The sequence below is a fragment of the Lingula anatina genome, chromosome 4, assembly GCF_051362555.1.
Source record: "Lingula anatina isolate TDL-2025a chromosome 4, LinAna3.0, whole genome shotgun sequence".
NCBI lineage: Eukaryota > Metazoa > Brachiopoda > Lingulata > Lingulida > Lingulidae > Lingula > Lingula anatina.
Window position 1 is genome coordinate 4467126 of NC_141770.1, and position 22920 is coordinate 4490045.

A 22920-nucleotide genomic window follows, 5' to 3' on the forward strand; every position below is an offset into this window, starting at 1 on the left:
AGCTTTTCAAGAAGGGATTTTTCTTAAATAGAAATGAAATTTCTTAATTCTACATACTTCACCTGAGACACAAAATAATCGATCTTGATTCGTAAAATGGCATCTCTTACTCAACAAGACAGCAAATACTCAAATTTCAAGAGACGATAATCCTTTTTTCCCTTCTGAACATTGAATGAGCGTAAGTCGTCTCATTTTTTATTTCAGTACATTTGGAGAATAAGACTGAAGTTAACTCACGCCGCGGCCGGTAAAAAAAGAAATTAAGAATTCGACACCGGACTTGTAGAATTTATAAATGGATTTGATAATGTGTTCATTGGTGATTTAGGCGAAATTGTTGAATATTACAGAAAAATACTTGGCTTTAAACCGACATAAAATTTGTATATTTTTGCGTACTTAATTCGCATCTAAACTAGAAAGTCACCCCCTGCTGTCTTGCTGAAGAATACCACATATAGTACCATTTCACAAATGTCGCGTGTGACAAACTTAACACTACGATAGTATACAACATACTTCAATACAATAAAGCAAGTTTTTAACTGATGACCATGTTTTCTGATATATCATTACGTTTTAAATATGTTACATATAATTAGCAAATCACCTCAAATTCTTGATGCTATATTGATATAAAAAAACGTAAAAGATTCCTGTGGACAAAGCGTTTTCAAACCCGTTCAGAACAGCATTTCGGGTCATCAGTTCGCCCCCTATGCATTGAATGGTTGATCTTATAACATGTCACGCAGAAATCAATACAACTATAATTTAGCTCACACATTTTATTGAAATGAAATGTTAAATCTTTTAAAATTTACGAATCTTGCCAATATTCGAAATGGAAGTGTATTACTATATCCCTTTAATACTTGAATTATGTTCTTTACTTAGGAAATGGACGTTTGTTACTTTACCTATATATGACATATTCTATAATTCCACTACCAAGCGCTCACAAAATATCAACATGTCAATAGCCAGACCCTCACAAGTCATTTCACAGCATTTCCCCCTCCTTGGTCATTTCTCGCGGTAAACTTCCACTGCCACTACTATTTTTACCGACGAAGTTCAAAATACTGAACATGAAGTGCAACTGCATTTTCCTTTGTTTCATGAGACGTGATGAGATGAAGTGAAAGAGGAAATAAATGGTACGTGGGGAAAATGTTGAGAAATGGTCAAAAACACTCTTATGCAAACGGGCGTCAAAATACTTTTCAAAAATAAATCACTATTAACTTAATACCTGACATTGAGTTCTTAAAACGTTATATTGATATGGCTGAAATTACGATATTCGTATACTTAATATCTAAGCCGCCTTCGCTCCACTTCCTGATCACTCAGCACTGAGGCAGTGACGTCTCCTTCCAGGCTGTCCATCCCATTACATTCATGGTAGGGGGGGTGACAGGCTGAAGTGACCGCCTTTCCTTTTCAACTCTCACCAATATTTTACGGATGGAACTTCATTTGTACTTTACAACAAATTAAAATTACATTGGACGAGTTTGTGATCAGTATATTTCAAAAATGCCATGCGAAAATTAACTTCAGATCCTTATCAACCCCAAATTGAAATGACATTATGTAGGTCACTGGCTTTCTTGATATGACTCAATAAGGTTCACTGATTTGAATATCTGAGCAGTTTTTGATATGTTTGACCAACTAGACCTTACGATAGAGACTGCGGTGTTTTGATTCTGATGTTGTCTCAACCATGATTGTGACGGACTCCACAAAATACCACCCCATTGTGTTAGTGAAGACGTAACGCGAGGCGGAGAGGGGGGATAAAAAGTTCAAAAAGAAATTAACTAATAAGCCATTGGAAATGACAATATGACATTTTAGTTTAAATTAGATGTCGAAAAACCATTCAGTAGAGAAAATCAGATTAAAAGGAAATATGTTGAAATAAAACGGCACAAATATTATGGGGGGAGGGTATGATGATGGTTTAAAAGGTTTGGGAGAGTCGGGAGAAATTGAGTTTTGAGTGCGTTCGGGTCTTTACCGGTGTCCTTTAACTTGAACACAACAGGTTATAGAAACTTTTACAACTTTTGTTTCTAAATGTTGCCCCAATGAAGAAAATTGAAGCTTACATCAGTGCCGTAGCCTGAGCAACATGCCAGGGGGGGGCAGTAAGTGGACACTAGGGAGCAAAGCCCCCCAGGGGGGAGGGTGTAGGAGGGGGTGTCCCCCTCCCACGGTGTGGAAAATTTTTAAAAACTGCATGTATAATGCTGCATTCTGGTGCATTTTAACTGTTATTTATTGGTCAATCAGAAGTCAGAAATTGTGGGTTCATTTTGCCATAAGTACAGTCATTTTTTCAACACAACACGCCAAATGGCCTGAGGGAGAGCTTTTTGGCATGAACTGAGTTGGCTAAAAACAGTACACCTTTGTAAACAGATTGTTGAATGATTGTCTAGTGGCTATGAGTGCCTTTTCTCACAGAATTGATACCAACTTTGCAATTATTTTTTTACCTTTGCGATTATTATTTTTTTTTTTTTTGCACCCCAATTTCCAGGGGGGGGCAGCTGCCCCCCCTGCCCCCCCGGAGGCTACGGCCCTGTACATCTATCATGTCTTGAAATTGAAATTTCTAAAAATTAAAAGAGAAAGAAATTTTTGGCATTTTTCACTGAAATTAACGTTTTTTCACACAACGAACACGACGCAACGTAATGACGTGTGAAAAAAAACGACGTAAAATCCCTACGCCGTGTCGACAGAATTTACAAGAAGTCAAAGTTTGCTATTTTTGAACTACACAAACTGTCGGCGATTATCACATTAAAATAAGTCACAGCAAATGTTATCACATCAAGTATGTTTGCAGACTTGCTCGAAATATTGTACATTTTCATAACTAGAGCCCATTTGCGCGATTATTCAGAATACATCAGAAAACATAAAACAGAAATACCAATGAATGCGATTTGTGCTTTTGCAGAACTGTCCCCATAGGTAATGGGATAAAAAAAGAGAGTTGTACAGATTGCGGTATGAAGGACAGAATGATAATTTGTTTTTTGAATAAAAAAAGGAATTTTTTCGAAGTGAGATATTTGGGACTTCATAAAGAAATCTCAACAATATTTCAAAAATGTTCCAGTAACAAAGCTAGGCTTACGACGTGAGTGTCACCTCTACCTGAGGTGTGCAAAAAGCTGAATCCCCGATGAAAGCCACACAATGGAGACTGAAATACTGGAGCGCAAATATTAACTTGTTTTAATTATTGATTGAAACAGGCTGTTAGTATGACCAAGTTGTAAAACAGCCGATGAAATTCTTGAAACATTGAAGGACTTGAATTGGAATATAATAAAGTTCTAAATTGCCGGTTCTATTTTTCTATTTCATTTTGTATAGTCAAACTATTTTCTTAGCAAACTGCTAACAACTCATTTCTAACCGAGGCGTTACTTTCCAAAATAATTTTTTTATGTGTGTGTGTGTGTGTGTGTGTGTGTGTGTGTGTGTGTGTCGGGGTGGGAGACGTAGGGCATGCGTGGGAATCTCCCTCTCTGGCAATTGTCAATGATGACAGGTATGTAATTGTCCGGGAGCATAGAGGAAGTTGAGTTACAACAGGGTTAATGCTAATGTATTTGACCTCAGAAACTTTCTCAACATGATTGTGACGTTGTCCATGAATTTCATCATATTGTGCAGGCAATTTCAAAGGGGGGGGGGGTCTTTTTCTGAAAAAGTGGACCTTTTACCATATAATCCCCATGTACATAGGTCAAATTTTACCCAGAGTGGACCTTTTTCCAGCAAAAAGGGGGGTTCTTTCGAACCCCCCACACCCCCTAGCTACGGGCCTGTTGTGCTAGTGAAGACAGCGATAAATGACAGAGGACGCTGATATGATCATTTTCATATAATTTCTCCGAAGTATCATAATAATTTTTTTTAGATACTCAAAACTTTTTATACTGAATGCACATATTTCAAGAGTGTCCAAATGTCATGAATTTCATTTATATGAAAAAAGAGTACTATGTAACAGTGGTAACCGTACTTGAGGCCCTGCAGGCGATACATTTTCTGGGAATTCACGTCGAGACGTTGTCTAGGATCGAGAAGCCGAAACAACTGAAGCTAACTATTTGTAAATTATTACCTATTTATAATAACACGCTTTATATTAGTGATCATGGGTCTATTTGATCAATACTTTTATCAAGCTTTATTATTTTCTCTCGTAGCGACTAAAATCATAAATCTAGACTCTTGAACGACAGAATATTTATGTATATCCGATTACAAATTATTTTTGCAAGAAAGTGTTAAGACGGACTCCAGCAAGCTGTAGTTATAACAACTACGGAAAGCAGAGCGTCAGGAGAGACGACACATTCCATTCGAAGGAAAGGGGGACATGGGATAACCTTCGCCAAAAGTGGTCCGATAAAGTTGACATTTGCCCTTGGCCTGTATTTTAATACTCATATAAAAAGTGATTCTGTAAATTTCAGTATGATAAGTCACAGGGTTTTCCTTTTATTGCGTTAACAAATCTTACATTACAATGTATAACAGAAAAGTAAAAAAAAAGCGGGATAATTTAAGGAAAAAAGACCCAATATATCTGCCATTTAATAGTGGACTGTATTTATCATAATATGAATTACTCCAGTAAGTTTGAGTATAAAAAAAAAAAAAAAAAAAAAAAAAAAAAAGCCACACGATTATCAATTTATTGCTATAACATTGAAATATGCAGGGCGACCACGACGGACGCAGGCGATAGCTTTACTTCTACAGCTATATCCACACATACATGTATACAAAACATGCGACTTTTGGTAGGCCCCAGTTAAATAAAGTTTTTATAACCGACTTAGTCCTTAGTACTTTTATTTGCAGTAACATTTACTTCTGTTGGAGGATATCTTCTTTTTGTCTTATCGCTGATAAAAAAATAATTGTCTTACTTGAAAGCTTAAATCAAATATTGAAAGATCCCACAACATGAGATCTTTTGTAATTGCCCTTGTTTTTTTGTTTTTTTTCCCCTTTCTTTTAATATAAAATTTGAAATTTTCCTTGGTAGGATGGTGTACGTTACATTTAGTTCAATTTTGCTGAGAGGTTATAACAGGAAACTTAATGAACTTTGTAGATTTACAGTGTATGATTGATATGTTTATATTTAGTACAGTGATGATTGATGGACAGGTGGGTCAGAAGACCACGTGACAACAGACTGTGCGTGCGGTGCAATTTAAACGGAGGAATATGTAGTCTGTGACTGCATACATACGACTGAGTGCCCAGATCAGTTTCGTTCAATACACTTTACAAATTTGAAGAACGTTTTCGCTAGTCCTCGAATTGACATTCTAATGTTTACTACTTAATGAAACTACATTTTGAATTGAAAGACAATGTAAAACAGAGCACATTTGGAATATTTTCTATAAATGACGACAAAATCTTGGTCAATAGAGCACGTGACATGTTGTTTGTAGCAGTAGATTTGGTAACTTCTGCAGTTTTCAGATATACATGTATATGAATTGCATATAATTTGTAAACAGAAAATAAACGGCGTTCACGTTTTTGAGTTACGTTTATACTGGGACACCCTGTATTTCAATTTATGTCAGCCGAATACAATTTTTAACTTCGGGGTCTGGGAGATTAATATGTAAAAAAACTTCCTTTTAATGGAAAAGGAATTGATTAAAAAAAGTGTCCTTGCAAACACGTGTAGATTGTAACTGTGACATTTGGTTTGACATAAACATACAAATGTGGATTTTTTTGTTACATTAATTGCAATAAATGAGAATTATTTTGTTTTCTACTAGAATTTTTTGTGTCCTACCTATATGTACCACTACGTATTTAAGATACTGTATCCAAACACCCCGTTAACCCTGGCCTTAAAGAGACAAATTCCATTCCTGTGCAAAACAGCGCGATGATTTAAGTAGTTAAATATTCATGTATGTATGTATGTATGTGTATGGAAGAGCATGTATGGAAGATCATAAACCAAATCATTTATTATACCAAAAGTTATAGAATATTCGCATTCCCCAAGACACCCTCAGAATTTTTATATTCTAAAACTTGTTTGAGCAAAGAATTTTATCCCATGGACTCGCAAGAATTTAAATGTATAAACGTCAATACTTTAAACTGATTTATCTTATGTTCTAATAATTGAATTCTTATTTTATGTTATTGAACTATTTTAAAGAGCAGATTGATTTCATAATTTATTCAGTTAAATCTTCTTTATGTTGTTAGTGGATAATGTCATAATGTGTTTTAGTTACTTTTATCACTCTTCTATAGTCCATGTAAAATCTAACTTATATTTGCAAGAATAAATATCATAATTATAACATTATGCTGGCCTGTGAGTGGCCAACCTCGTCTGTTGTCGGTGCCATGTTATATGTGAGCTTAGATACGTATTTTGTTTTATATGTCTTAAATAAATGTATTTTGAAGCCACAATCACTTTGTGTGAGATTATCAAGAATTGCTAACCGTACATTTTAATTAAGGGATTCGAGAAAATGACAGCGAAAGGATGACAAATTGAAAAAATATTTGAACGCGCTAGGTGGCTGGATGTGATGTGGTCGCAGGTATTAGGACCCCCCCCCCCCCCGGATAATCCTCCCCCCCGGATAATCCCCCCCCAGATAATCCTCCCCCCCCGATAATCCTCCCCCCCTCCGATAATCCTCCCCCCCCCGGCTATTTCCCCCTTTACAACCGACCCCCGGACAATCCCCCCTGTAATGAATATAATTATAAAAATGAACAATGTGACACTGAGAAAAATTATAAATGCCTCCCTTAGATCAAAATGTTCACCAGGTAGAGATAGGGATAACATATCATCTCATTTATCCAGGAATCCCTTTGATGAACTTACTGACACTCTTTGTTGTTTTAACCTCCCCCCCTCCCCCCGTTAATCATGTTGCTAACCTTAATGAAGGCACATCCCCAGGTAGAAGTGGGGTAAACAGATAATCTCATTTATCCTGGAATCCCTTTGATGAGCTGTCAGTTTTAATTGTTTCTTCACTATCCCCCAATATCCCCACTGACAAATTATTTTTCAAAGGACGCCTTTTCCAACTAAAAGTGACATTTTTTGTCAATTAATAATAATGCCTTTACAAAATTACTTTGTACCATAGGCCAGCTGAGTGATGACGTCAATTCTATATATATACTGTATATATATATTTTTAATTTTTACGTCAATTCTATACATATATATTTATTTTTAATTTTTACGTCAATTCTATATATATATATATATATATATTTATTTATCTTTAATTTCTACCATAGGCCAGCTGAGTGATGACGTCAATTCTATATATATATATATTTATTTTTAATTTTTACGTCAATTCTATATATATATATATAAATATCTATCTTTAATTTCTACCATAGGCCAGCTGAGTGATGAGGTCAATTCTATGTAGAAATTGTTGCTGTTAAAAGAAAAGTCCACATACATGTAATTAACAAGAGTCATATCCATTATTATCTTGTGGCGTCAGCATGTAGGACCTACTTTAAAGGGATAACAACTGTTCGCATGATATCCATATTACAATAATAAATACATTGTAAACAACTCATAGAAACGTAATAAATTTTATTTTACCACAAAAAAAAAAAAAAAAAAAAAAAAAAAAAAAAAAAAAAAAACAGCAGTTAACGCAATTATTCTGGAATTTGTGCTTGCCATCACACCAAGTGACCTCCATAGAAGGCTAAATTCTGTAATAATCTCTTATGCTTCAGAGAATATTAAAAAAAACTAAACTTTTAAGGAAAAACACGGACTAACTTTGAATGTCGGAATGTATTCATTTACCATTAGTAAGACTGGGAAAATTGTTGTTTACCCCAGCAAAATTCATTTTTTGGCCAAAATGAACAGTTCTTATCCCTTGAAGTTTTTACAAGAACTCGTGTCCTTATAGCCATGGAAGATGCTCAAGAAAAGGTAACATGATATAAAAGATACGGGTTTGGGCTGTTCACGTCAGATTGCGTTGAAAGGGGTGTTTATTCCTTGGTATAAGGTTCCGCTTTTTATGTCATTTTTTCTTGTAGCCTGAAATGCCGTTTTCCGCCATTTTGTGACCTGACCTGCCGTTTCTACAAATGCGAGCTTGCCTCAACTGCCTCGTGGTCGAGGTGGAGGCCATGGACGTGTTCAGTACTGGGAACATTTTAATCATGTAATCATGTTTTATTCGGCACTGAGATATGTCTACCGAAGTTGTAGTCGACACAGTTTTGTTGGTAGAACAACTCAGTGTTTGGCACAACCCTCGCGATGCCATCAATCGCTGCGATTTACATGTGCCGTCTCTCAACTCGGAAGGCGAAGCCCTCACATGATGTGGGGTTGGACGATGGGGAAAGTTACCACTGGGACTGAGCTGTCATATTCTACAAAAAATCCACGGAAAATTGAATATAACGTCATGTTCAGACAAAACCAAGATCGTTTGGAAAGAGAGGCGAAGGAGTACCTTTTGCAAGATGGAAGGAGCGAAGCGGAGATTATTAGTGATTACGAGAACGGACCTCGTGAAGCTGAAAAAGACCTTGGCGGAGTTCTACCGTATATATATGCTGTTAGTCTTAAATGTTTGAGGGATTCGCCAAGATATCAAAACACTCATCTTTTACAAGATGACAGGTTATCATCAGCCCTGCTAACCATCCTCGACAAAGGTTTGATGGAGGGAAGTGTTCCACGTCAGTTAATCGGATTGTTGTTAGTTGGGGTTTTAATTCAGCCATCTCCAGAAATCCTTCAGTTTTATAAGGAACTGGAGAGACACATGTCACAGGTATGGTCCGAATGGCATGTTAAGTCTAGGATAGAGGCCTGCCACGGCTGGTTACATCTGTCTGTACTACACAAGCAGAAGTACTTTGAAGAGCAGATAAGGATTTTCTTGATGGCTGGGACAAAGCTAGAGAGGAAAGAACTTGGAGGCAAAGAAATTCACTGGCTTGTTAGTGTTCTACAATCTGCAATATACTATTCTTGTGAACTGGGTGGAAAATGGGTAGATGCAAATGATGTAAGACATTTTTTACAGGAGCTGAAATTCAACAGTGAATTCTCTGAGTCGAGAGAAGTGTACAGGTATGTCCAACTCTGCCATAATGTTGAATATTTGGTTCCCTCTGACATTTTATGGAAGGGGTTGGAGATTCTGCTTTGTGATGGAACTGAAGAATACAAGAGACGTGCATTTCTGTGCATTAAGTGGATGTTGGGCTTAGCCCAAAAACAGAAGTTGAATAAAGGTTTCATGGATGTACAATATGTTACAGAACTTGCTGAGATATTTAAGAAGCATGCATCCTTGTTGCCATTGAGACATCAAATTGGTATTACATGGCATTTTAGTATCATGTATTATTCTGATCATGAAATGCTGTTGAAAGTTGCTGAGAACTTTGTGGCTAATGCACAAGATATCGATGGGGAGGATGGTTATAGATTAGTTCATGCTTACCTACGAATGGATTGCAGTACAAATATTGCTTTTTTAAAAAAAGTAGTTGATTTAGTGCAAAACCAAGGGAGAAATATTCCCCCTTCCAAATTGCTTTCCATTTCTTGTGATTTGATGCGCCATCATGGCTATTATGAAGTCTTCAGTGGAATACTTGATAGTTGTTTCCAGTCTGGTCTGATGAAGGAGGAATCATTAAATGTTATGAAGCCAAGAGGGTGTATAAAGATTGTGGAGTTGTGTGGAAGGTTAGAAATAGAGCAAATTGACAAGTATGTTAAGAAGATTCCACCAAGCCTTTACAAAGCAGATGGCATTCAATACTGTGTGGAGAAATTGAAAAATATATGTCAGCATTTCTCAAAGAAGGCTGTTTTAGCAGCTGTACAGATAATTCTTGGTGGTCCCCACATGGCAAGAGTCATCCCAGTACTTCCCATATATCGTCCTATTGTGGAGTTCTGTTTGAATGAATTGAATGAGCCTGTAGACATGAAGCTGGTGCCCAGAGGCTTTGTTGAAAATGGATTCCTCCAAATGGAAAACATGTCTGCCTTGCCAGAAAGATGGAGAAGAATAGCAGTGTGGATTCTTCATGATGAAGATTTCTTAATCAACAAGCCAATGTTAACTGGTGAGTTAAAAATGTGGTTGTTGTATGTAGAGACGGCTTAAGTAAGCCCATCCTGCTGCCATGAGCAGCTTTTGGTTATAACTAACACAAGCTTGACTTCAGTGTATTGAGCCTATTTCTTCTATATACTTGCTGTTTACCCACTGAGGGCCAGCTTATATCTAGCCATAACAACAATGGGGTACTGGGAATAACAATAGGGTACAAAGGACAACAATGATGTATCAATAGAGAGTAATGTCTTGACAACTGACGCTTGTATAGTACACTTCTCATATAAATTCAACATATGTAAGTATCAAACTGTGCACCTGCCTTGTTGTTTTCAATAAGCATTTATCAGTAATACCTAAAGATGTTATTTGACTATGGCTATGTACCCTTTTTTCTTTTTTTTGTGAAATTTGAGTACTTTCTCTCTGTATGTACATGTCAAATAATAAGTACTAAACTCTTCCTCACTGAATCACAGCATGTAACTGTGGTATATATTTCCCAGGTAACAGTGTATTATCTCACACCTTAACAGAGGTGATCTAAATTTGAATGGGTTATTATTGTGTGTGTGTTTGTGTGTGTGTGTGTGTGTGTGTTAAAGTTTTGACATGAACAGGTTTTCTTTGTGTAAATATTAATTTTTCAGTGCATTCAGGCACACATTTCCTCTCAGTAAGACATTGAAATATGTTTTATGTTAACATTGATTTGGTTTTCTTTATTCACCAGGTGTAGCAAAGGCAAACAAACACTTCCTATATCAAGCAGGATACAGAGAGGTTCTAGAGGTGCCTTTTTTTATGGTGAAAGAGAAATCTGCAAGTTTGCACAAGTTTTTGAAGGAGGAATTGGAAAAAATCCCTCACATAAGGTAAGGAAGTAACACTATAATTTTTCTGAACAGAGTAATTCTTTAAAAATATTGTGAAAGAGGTAGACATAACACTTTGTGATAGAATCTTATTGCTATTTGTACTTTTCCTTGTTTGGGGGGGGGGGGGTGCTGCTTGCTGCCTGTTTTGCGCAAAGTAAAATTTTTTGGCATAACTAAGATAAGAATACAGAAATTAATAACTGACAATAAAAGTCATCCTTGTTTTGAGATCTGGGCCTTAAAACTATTTACCCAAAATTGTTCTATAAATTGAGTTTACTTCATCATCACTGGGTGCCATCCACTCATAGCAGGTTGGCTGTCATGGATCACCACATCTCTCAAATACTTGAACTATACTTTTTTTGACCTGTTTATTCTTTTATGTTGTCCATGTGTGTTGTTCTTGGTCTTCTTTTCAAACATTTCTTATTTACTAGTAGCTTTCTTACCAGTAGCAATTGTTGCAAATGATCCTTTTGATGTCAAACCGGCCAAAATTTTGTAAAAATGAGAATTTTCTTCAAAAAAAAATTGTTTGTGCATTTTTTTCAGAAACTACACAGACCTAAGCTTTCATATTATAATGAAGAGTTACTCTTACTGTCTCCTTTCATCTTCTTAAGTTTGAGGTCAATCGGTGCATTTCCATGGGAGAAGCAGTCATTTGGTGCCAAAACTGAAAACTCTCTTACACCTACTTCTTTTGGAACTGTAAATGCTAGGGACGTCTTGTTTATTGCATTTTGTAGAGCTTGTCAAGCCCAAAACTGGAAGTGTTGTCAGTTTTTATGTACAGACACATTGACCTCTTCGAACTGATGAATATTCATAAAATGCAGGTTGAATTAAAAAATCAGCATGATCTAACCATTTTTTTCTGTACAGATACAGATGTGTCTGTACATATAGCCTTTGCTTTTGCTGCTGTCGTCATCGTCGTGCACTTTCATTATTATATAACAGTAAACTAATATGAAAACTGTTTTACCTTTTATCTTTTAGCTCATAGAACTGATGAATATTCATAAAAACACAAGTGAAATGCAAAAATCAGCCTGATCAGACCATTTTTCAAAAAGTTATGCTGTTTTTTTTTTTTTTTTCAGGTAGGTGATTATGAATTGCGCCAATGTTCCTAATGTTATATACTTCTGACTTGCATATGCTAGCAATTTGCTTATTCATAGAAAGTGTTTCTATCTAAAATCACTAGATCTGAAAGATTCTTAGCATGGGGCGTTGGCTTTATGATACTGGATCCAATTTTGAGTTCAATTTTTTCTGATATTTTCTGATTATGTGGCTGGGTTATAACTAAAAGTTCAGATATTCCATCATTGATTTTCAACTTATTTCTTATCAACCACTCTCGTAGATCATCAATATACATAGACAGCTTTTCATTAGGATTTTCTACTTAACAGCATGTAAAATTTGTGTATCATCAGGATAGATGTGATAGCTAGTGGTGTGATGTCTCAATATGGCCCCAATGGGTAATGTATACATACAAAAAGCTAGAGGTCCAAGAACACTACCTTGAGGTACACCAAAAGCGAACTCTGACACATTTCACAATATTCCATTAATTAAAACCTGTTGTGCGCAACCTGTAAGATAAGAGTGTAAAAGACTAAGTGCAGAGTCCCTGATACCAACATAATCTTCGAGAAAAGATAAAAGTATTTCATGATCGACTGTGTCAAAAGCTGCAGATACATCTAATAAGACTAAAATAATCATTGAGTGTTCATCGACTCCACACAGGAGATCACTATTTATTCTTAGCAATGCTGATTCAGTACCATGTCTGGTCTTGTATTTAGATTGCATTGGTTCTGTGAGAATATTTTTTTCTAAATGTCGATACCAGTCTTGCAGCAATGACCCTTTCAATGGTTTTTGATAGAAATGAGAGGTTAGACCCCATTCCCATAGATACTAGTATTTAGATCTATCTATCCCCCTGGGGAGTCTCACTAGATTGGTGTCAGCTTAACCGGCTTAAATGTCTGTCCCGCCTACTAAAAGCTGTAAGGAGGTGATTTACTATGGTGCTCGCTCGGCTGACAGCAATTTAGCATGAACCCCCCAGGGAGTTAGGTTGATCCATATGGATCGATCCAAATCTCTGGGAATGCACTCTTAGACACAGGTCTGTAATTTCCAAATGTATCAGTGTCTAGAGATGTTTTTTTTTAGTAAAGGTGGAACCACAGCTTTTTTGAGTTGATCAGGGAAAGAACTAGGTGCATAACTAGTGTTGATGATGTGTGTTATCAGGTTGATGACAGCATGGAGTATCTGAACCATAAGCGCTGTCGACATTGGATCAAGCATGTATGACATCTTCTTAGATTTGTTAATTATTTCTGTTACTTCATCTGTAGATGCTTCTTGGTAGGGATGAAAGGGTTGATATGGACTCTGGCAGCAGATCAGATAACAGGATCAGATTCAATCTCTCACTTTGTTCAGAATCTCAGAATAGAGCGAATTGGAAATTTAAAATTGCTCTATTGATAATTTTGTTGTCATAGCAATTTTTATTTACAGACAGATGTGTCTGTACATATAGCCATCACATGTGTCTGTCATTGCCATCATCGCTATGTACTTTCACCATTAACACAATAAGTGGAAAGCCATTTTACCTTTTCGCTTGAAACTCACAGAACCGATGAATATTCATAAAACACACGTCAAGCTAAAAAATCAGCATGAAAGCACCCTTTCTTGAAAAGTTTTATTCACTTTTTTAGCATATATGCAACACCTATAACATGAGTGGAAAATCTTTTTACCTTTTAGTGTGAAACTTACAGACTAATGAATATTTATATAATGTAGGCTGAGTTCAAAAATCAGCATGATCAGTCCATTATTTCAGAAGTTATACTGTAATTTTTCAGCATATATGCAACACTGATAACACAATTCAAGAAAAACCGATAAGCCTATTGTCTTGCAAATCTCTGGATTAATCAATCTTACCAAAATACAGGTCGAGTCCGAAAATCAGCATGATCAGTCCATTATTTCAGAAGTTATACTGTAATTTTTCAGCATGTATGCAACACTGATAACACAATTCAAGAAAATTCGATAAGCCTATTGTCTTGCAAATCTCTGGCTTAATCAGTCTTACTAAAATACAGGTTGAGTCTGAAAATCAGCATGATTGGTTCAGTTTTGATGAAGTTATGCCTTTTTTGTATATAAGTGGCTTTTCCTCAGATTTGATTCTTAGGCATGTTAACAGTCTCATTAATGGCTTAATTAGACATGTTAAAGTATTCTTTTGACATTTTCTGCATCTTAACATTGTTAGTTGATTTTATAAAAATGATGTTAAACCTGTTACTGTGTATTGTGTTAAAAATGGAAATAAACTCATGTCATTGCAGTTTGTCAAATTCCATCATTCACTACGTTCAGAATCTCAGAATAGATTAAATATTACATTTTAAATTGTTCTATTGATATTTTTCCTATCTAAGCAATTTTGTTAGTTGTTCATATAAAAATGACAGTAAATTGATTATTTTGTCTTATGTAAAAAAGTGTTGAAAATGGAAAGAAACTTATTTCAGTATACACTTGTCCCTGGTGTACATATTAGCATTTTCAAGGTGTGACTTAGAAATTTTATGGGCCTGAAGACCTTTGCTTGTGACATTTTCTAAATATCCATGTTTCCTGCAGTGCATAGTTTAAGATTGGTGGTGACTATGCTGTTAAGCATTATGTAATATTGCATCAAAATTGAAGAAAATCCTATTTTTGGGCACTGCCGCCATGGTGACCATTAAAGGAAAACCATGTCACTTGCTCTTCTCAAACTTAGTCAGACATGCTGTAAACTTTTCAGAATAGCCGGACATTCGGACTGGCAGTAATGAAAAATTTGCCAAACCTATTGGTTTTTTGCCAGACCAAAAATTTTCATTAAATTTGGTGGCATTTCATTCAGTCACATAGAAGTAACTGTTGTACATATATATTCAGTATAAATACTATCAATAATTTTACTGTAGATATGTTGTATATTTAAAAAACAAAATCTGACACTTTTGAAGCACTGCTGTATTGTGGTTCTAATTTCACCAGTTCCAGGGTTCATATAGGCCTTAAGAAGTGCTTGAATTTTGTTTCTTTTCAAAGTCCTTAAATTTCACACTTTGCCCTTTAATTAAAACGTACCATTGAATCATTTCAATTTTGAATGTAGTTGTTTGAAAATGAAATGGAAAAAAATCATTTCCACTGTTCAACAATAGCATTATTTAGCGTTTATCATCCATGCAAGTTTGCAAATAACTAAATCAGTTTTTCCTTTTCTTGAGTTCATCGACAAAAAGCATTTGCTAGTTTGAAAGTACACAAATAGACCCTTTTCATCTTCTCCATGTTGGAAATTGCATTGTGGGAAAGTGAGTCCTTGCTATGTCGAAATACTTACAGCGGTGCTGAAAACCATGCCTGGGTTTGCGTGCTGTGTCCCCCCGCTGCTACAATAACAGTAAGCAAGATTGACACATGAGTAATGAAACCCATTAGAGTGAAAAATATGGGTAGATCAACAGTGTTTAAATAAAAACCAGAAAAGTTTAGTTAATCAACAGATCTAATGAAGTATTGGCAAATAGAACTCGGGAGGGGGGGGGGGGGAGAACAATGCGTGAAAAAAATACCTTAAAAAGAAAAAATTAAAGAATAAAAAGAAAGAAAAGACTTTAAGCATGAAGTTATGGAAAAAGAAACTAAAAACTGTTAAGATTTACACAGGGTTTTCTACTTGCAAAGAATTCAAGAACTTCCACCACTCCTTGTGTCTGGTCATTTATTACTGATGTGTACAAATGGGCTCAAATTAACAAGATTGATAGAGACATACGAAGAAGAAAGTACATCAGCCCAGAACTCTTGTTGAACGCGTTATCAGCAAAATAAAACGTTATGTATATCTGAACTCAATAACAAGTGAATTGGAAAATGTATGGGTCATATATTGTTATTTAGAAAATGCAGAAAAGCCTTTCTGTAAGCTACACTTACTGTATCAGTCTCTTCTTCATGGAAATGAATGGCGTCCTGGTCAAGACTCGGTGATATCAAAATCTAAAATGATGATATCAAAACTGTAACTGGTAATGACATCTTCCCTTAGTGTATTCAACCCATAAATGCTGATTGGAAGAAGCAACCAAACTTTAAAACTGTCTTTACATAAATGTCTTTACAGCGATATGTGACTGGCTGAATATAAACAGAAGTACCCATAAGACTTATAAATATTACAATTACCACTGATTACATTGGGAAATCAAACTGAGTAAATCAGGTGACCCCATTTCTATGCTAACAATGTTATTTAAAAAATTAATAAAAATAATGAAATAATAATAATAATAGTAATTTTTTTAAAGAAATAACTAAATAAAAGGATGTCTGCATACCTTTTAAGGTCAGGTGTCTCTATCCTGGCCTTCTGTACAAATAACTATTCTTGAGAAAGGAGTCGGGTGTCAAAGTTTATCAGTAAACATTTGCCTTGCTGTGTTAACATGTGCTCGGCAGCATGGACCACTCTTGTAATAGCTGTCTGTGTGTCACAATCAATAGACCAATGACGGAGTGCTTAATATCCATAGGGAATTACTCTATTCGTTTGAGACAGATACTATGATTGGCTAGCTTACTTTGTCTGTGAATGTTATCATTTTTTATTTTTTTCCTGATAAGTAAATGGAGGGGGTGGGGGGAGAAAACGCTGTGGGTTTTATATAATTTTATTAGTGAAGTATGTCAAATGATGACTGTAAATTCAAAATGGTGGCACTTAAAACTCTTGCTGGTCCTCTGGACCGCCAGAGTTCAATTTTTTACCGATCCAGACAAATTTTGCCAGTCATTACTGATCGAACCTACAGTTTCAGCATGTCTGAACTTATAGGAAAGAAACGGGACTTAAATACAGCTTTAGCTGGAAAGCAAGTCTTATCGGTTGATTTTTCTGGCCATTAAATGAGATTACATAAAACACATGTTGGGATTTCCCTGTAAACTCCCATATGTTTAGCTCTCTGCCAGATTCAGTTTGCAAAAGTCTAAAATTAACAGTGTCACATATATTAGGAATCAGTGATAATTATGCAGGTAAATGTAACTTAACATTGCAAATAATTTTACAAAAGAAAAAAATTATTTTGTGTAATGCTAAAGATGAATAACAGTGCCTTATTATCCTCATACTCACTTATTCATATCGTGTTAATATAACTAGATTAAAAGTTTGAATAGCAGCTTTATTGGAATATTTTTGTTATGTTTAGTTTTATTTATTTTTTTTCCAAACACTGGAATCTTCAAGATGTGACTTTTAACTCCCATCCACCTGAAGCTCTGTACATTTTCTGTATTTCCACATAAGCAATAATATTGGTGTTTATGTCTTTAAGCATAATATATAATATTATTGTATGCACTGTCATCATTTTTCACATATTGGGATTTTCATTATGTGAATTTAAACTCTCATGATCCTGAAACTATAATCTTATTGACCATGTTACCTGTTGTGCATGATTAAATTTTAGTGTTGATTGACTGTGCTGTTGTAAGCATTATTTATTATTGCATCAAAATTGATAAAATGACCTATTTTCTGTATATTCATTTTCTGCATTTTGTCTGTACATTTGACAGCTTTGCTGCCTAGTTTATTAACATAGCTGTAGTGTGTCATTGTGAAGTATTGAAGTTTTTCATTTGCTTTTTTACAGGTTACCTAATAAGTAGGATACCTTTGGAGTGCTTCCTGGCAGCATTGAAGAGGATTGGATAACTCTCCACTGACATAAAAAAAGAAAGGAGCCAATGAATGTTGAACAATAATCTGAAACCAAGTTCACAAGCTGTAAACTAGGCCTTTTTATTCGTGGTCTTGGTAGCAATATAAAAAAGGACATATCATATTGTGCATATGACATTGCGTGGTTGAAAATCTTCACATGTGACTTTAAAAAATAATGAATTCTGTTTTCTTATATTGTCTTTGAGCACTGACATAGTGACTGACATTTGGTGTGAAGACAGTGTTAAAGCTACAGTATTGGGGCACATTAAGATTGTTTAAGGGGTGTGCAGGGGTGTCTTAATCACCCCCTTCCAGGTTGGTCCTGTAATCACAGTAATATGGAAATTGAAAATGAGGCAAATGCTTGCAGAAGGGAAAATGTTTATGGTGAATTATGTTGAATGTTCTGATGTTAGATTTGTTATTTCACTAATTGAATTGTTAGAGGTGTAAAGCATTGTACATATTTTTATGTTGTCTGGAAATAAAAAGATGTTAAAAATATTATTAGAAATATTTCATTCCATCACAGTAAATGATGACTGCCATGTTCCAAATAGTAAACCTAAAGATGTACTAAGAAAATGAAAGGACCCAAATTGAATAAAGTGTGAAATGTGTTACAAATAGTCAAAACTGAACAAACTTTTGCAGATTAATGTGATTCCGGAGGAGATGAAGGTCCTGGAATCAAGATGAAGACAAATAACTTACTTAAGCGTTCGTCGTGCTTACATTTTTCTTTGTATCTTCTGATGTCAGAATGCCACTCCGTAGAGAGAAAGAGAGAGAGAGACGCTATTTCTACATTAACATTACAATGTAAATGCGCATAAAGGTTTCTTCTTGTGAAAAATGTATTTTTTGCATAATCTGTTGATGTTATATTGTTTTAAGTCTTTATTTGCCTTTCATATCGTTATTCTCCTACTGGTTATAACAAGATAACAAAGACCAAGATGAATGCACAGTGACTCAATAATATACATAAAAATCATGAATCATCCGAGTTCACGAAAGCGAGATCTGGAGCACAGAGAGCCGTCTCCAAGACATACCCCACCCAATCCACAATACCCTGTTTTCAGAATCATATACAGACTCTGCCGCATTTTGAGAGTTCAGAACTGACGGTCAAAATCTGGTATTTGAATTTAATTCCTTTAATGCAGAAAACCCGATTATAGCCTTTGATTTGAATAAATAGTAATAAAAAGTACCGAATGAAAATATTTCTGGCAATCAAGCTAACATTCGTACCTGCTACTGTATGTCAGTCAGTGAATCAAAATAAATGTAAATATTTTATTTATTTTTAATTATGGTCATTTAATTTGCATAAGCACTTGAAATACACGTAAGCTTACACAAAACAAAACGTCTTAATACATGTACGTACACATTATTTGGGCCAAGGAGGGCAGTCTTGGGAAAGTCTGGTGCATTTCATTTTTTAAATCGATTAAATAAGAAATCTTAAACGAAATTTAATTGTGAAGAACTTAAATTTTGTTTTAACAAACTCACATTTAATATGTTTCTTATGTAGAATACACATATCTTAACTACTACTCTGTCAGTTATGAAACCCATCACACACGTATGAGTTGCAGAAGATACAGGTATATCTAATAATGTAAATTACAATACCGTACGACATTATACGGAGGTGTAGATTGCCACTGTAAATGAAATTGGTGTCAGTAAATTATTTAAAATACAGAACATATCACTCAAACTTGTAGAAAAGTTTCTGAGCATCACGGAAGGATTTATTGGGGAGGGGAGAGGGTGAAGGCCATCGTACAAACTAGACATCTTAGAAGCACGCGAAATTCAATGGAATAATGCGCGTCTGCCATGCGGGCAGTCCGGGTTTGATTCCTAACCGATACAAAATCTGTTAAACCGACAACTAGTTGGACAAAAATGATGTGTATTAATCCTGTCTTTAGATACGTATTCTTTGCATTGGGGAGTTCCCTGGGTAGAATATGGCAGCTATGGACATGTTTCTAAATGAATTACTGGGTGGCAGGCTTTGTCAGTGAAACGCTGTTCTCTAACAGCTACAAAAAACTTTTGTTGTTTGTTCTAAAAAGTGCTTGTAAAAAAGAAGAACCAGAAACGGACCTCTTTCAGGTTGTTTTACTTTTAAGTTCTCAAAAACTGCTTGTTGGCCACCCTAAATGTATGGCTCAATTTTTTGGGGCCCACCCCTAGCTTTTAGTAGACAAAAAAAATGTGACCCATCCCTACTGTTTCCGCCCCCCCCCCACCCGTGTGTATTTTATTATCAGTCCCTCAATAAAGATATATAGCAATTACTTTTAATAAGCACCTCAATAATAGGAATCGTTGATTCATAATACAAAATATATATATAAGTAATCCAACAGTGTGTAGAGGGTACACGTTGTCTGCCCACTGGATAGGACATACATGTAGAACACATTGGAGTAGAGGGAGTTGGGGGGGGGGGGGGGTACTCTCAGGACCTTCTGGCTGTTACTAAATTCATCCCAGGAAGGAGTCGAGCAATGGTTTATAATAAGAAAAAATCTCGAGGAAAATTTGATTTTGTAGATTCAATAATTTTTTTACTGTTATTAATATTATCAAATGATTTGGTATCAAAATATAGAATAATCAAAAATACGACCTTTGAAATCTCTGGTCTGGGCTTCACTAACATTCATTCAACAAGTTAAGCCTGTGGTATGAAATCATTCAAAATCTGTGAGAAATTGAAAAAAAGTACATGTTGTAATATCATCATGCACAAGAAATTAGAAAAGAGAAAATGTAGGTAGGTAACTATGGAGATATTTACATCATTACCAAAACCACTAAATTTGTTTTAGTTACCTTTGCAAGGAAAACATGCAAACTTTATAACATCTGCTGTGTCTAAATTACTTCTAGCCTTTTGCTTTTTGTAACTGGTGCCTTTTGTTTAATTTTCACTCTGTATTTAGTTTCCAATTAAGACAATTTTGATTTCTTAACATGCAACATAAACAAATATTCCCGATTGAGGTTTATCATAGCAGCTTGGTTGTTCATATATCCCACAGTTTCTGTTTTCTTTTTATCCACAAAGCACTGGTATTGGCAAATGTGTACCTTTTCTAGTTGGTATTTTTATAGAATGGAAATCTGCTATTATCTTGTTTTAAAATAGTAGAATTGAGTTGTTTTTTTCTTTATTTTCAGGGTCAGAGATGTATTATATCAAGAATGGTGTAAGGAGGCTAGTAGTGTTTAATGATGAGAAAAAGAAAAAAAAAAATTCGCGAATGTCATGATTCCCCTATGGGAAGCCATTTTGGCCAGCAGACCCTGAGGACCCTGCTGCCCCTGTCTGGCACTTTGGGTTAACAAATGAATTGACTGCCTTAGTAGAAAAGTCTCAAGAGAGAGCTCTTAAGATAATTTACCCTGAACTTGAATATGATGCTGCTTGTGAACATAGTAAACTTGAACTACTTAGTGAAAGATGCATCAATGCATGCAAAAAATTGTTTATTAGTATATCAAATGAACCGGATCATAGACTGTATTATCTTTTGCAACCAAAACAAAATGCCAAATATTCATTGAGGGAACAGGAAACTTTTAAAGACCTAAAATTAAAACCAAAAGATCAATGAGTGACTTTTTAACAAGTGCCATATACAAGTTTCAGAATTAACTGATAGACTTTTATTCCTTTTTTTAACCTTGCATTTTAGACATTTTGTTTTAAATTTGCTTACATATGTCTTTTAATATTCTTTTGTTCTTACTTACTAATGGTTTTATCCGACTGTGATGCAATGATTGTAATTATCCAACCCTCGGGTTGCAAGTTTGGTAATAATAATAATAATAATAATTAGGTAAAAAAAAAAAGAAAATTGAGAGCTGCTTCTATTGGAGAAGCATGGTTACTTGTATCAACAAATGGGTATGTAGCAACTGTAGATGGAACTTTATAAAAGTAGTTGTATTGATGAATTTTTGGGTAACTTTTTTAGACCTTGGTTTTGTTTGGAAAGGGAAAGTATGAGATGGATTTGTAACAAGAAAATCGTAATACCTATAAAGTGGACATGTTGGGTGAAAAAAATGCTTAGGCAAATAAACAAAGTTTTGTTTATTTATCAGTTTTGTGTAAATTAAACTTAGTATTAAACTGTCCATCTGTCATCTGTCCACAGCTGACATAAAGTAACGGATTTTGTTTCTATTTGGTTGGTTGAATCTAAGATCTAATATATACCTGTTTATTAGATCTTAGGTTGAATAGAATGATTGGCTTGTTGTTTTGTGAAAAACTTCCCTAACAAGCTGTCAAACGAGATTAATAAGTGCACTGTGGCCAGCATGAGCTACTACATCATTCCTTGTAATAGATATGCATTTTATTGCATTTTGCAGATCAAGATGTGTGACAAATGCCAGTACATGGAGAAGATCAGAACACAGGTACCAGTGTTGCCATGGAATTTGCTAGTGTTTTTCAGCGTAAATTTTAGTTTTTCTTAATATACTGACAGTCAATGAAAACGCGTCAGAAAACTTTTTTGTACTTTTTTACCGAGAATCGATTCCAACCATATAAATGAGTACGTATGCACTTGTTTGGTCATAAGAGAGTGGGCTGACCACTTGGATGTTTAAAATTTCCGCTTCAGTGATTTTGGGATCAGCTGTTACAAAATCATGTGTTTTTCCTGTCTCGTGATTGGTGTGAATTAATCAGGTTCAATATATATGGTGATTAATTAAGCCTATTTAAGGTAGTCACCAGATCCAGTGTGACACATGACAAAAAGTTCTTTGATGCCACGTCTGACACTGGAAAAGCGATTGCGGGCCCTGGGGATGCTAGAGGCTGGGCGGAACCAAAGAGATTTGATCACGTGACCTTGCATTTTAATGATCTTTTCTGACCTTTATTTCACCTTGTGTGACTGAATAATGGGTCATATTT

The 22920-nt window shown here is 35.2% G+C and overlaps 1 protein-coding gene across 5 annotated transcripts in view; it reads left to right on the top strand.

Annotated features, from left to right (window-relative positions):
• The window catches only part of LOC106176769 (uncharacterized), a 226984-nt gene extending 205143 nt beyond the window's left edge, over nt 1–21841 (top strand). Inside the window, exons 2-4 of one of the 5 annotated variants that reach the window (XR_015334219.1) lie at nt 10936–11077; nt 12086–13423; nt 17869–18446. Coding sequence is in view for 4 of the 5 variants with exons in the window: in XM_087012307.1 (XP_086868433.1) it covers nt 8283–10209; nt 10936–11077; nt 21159–21210 (2121 nt within the window). In the remaining variant the exon portion in view is untranslated. Of the gene's footprint in view, nt 1–8140; nt 10210–10935; nt 11078–12085; nt 13424–17868; nt 18447–21158 lie in introns of those variants that run through there. The other 4 variants (XM_087012307.1, XM_087012309.1, XM_087012306.1 and 1 more) reach the window with 4 other exon arrangements.
• Nucleotides 21842–22920: the final 1079 nt, after the last annotated feature.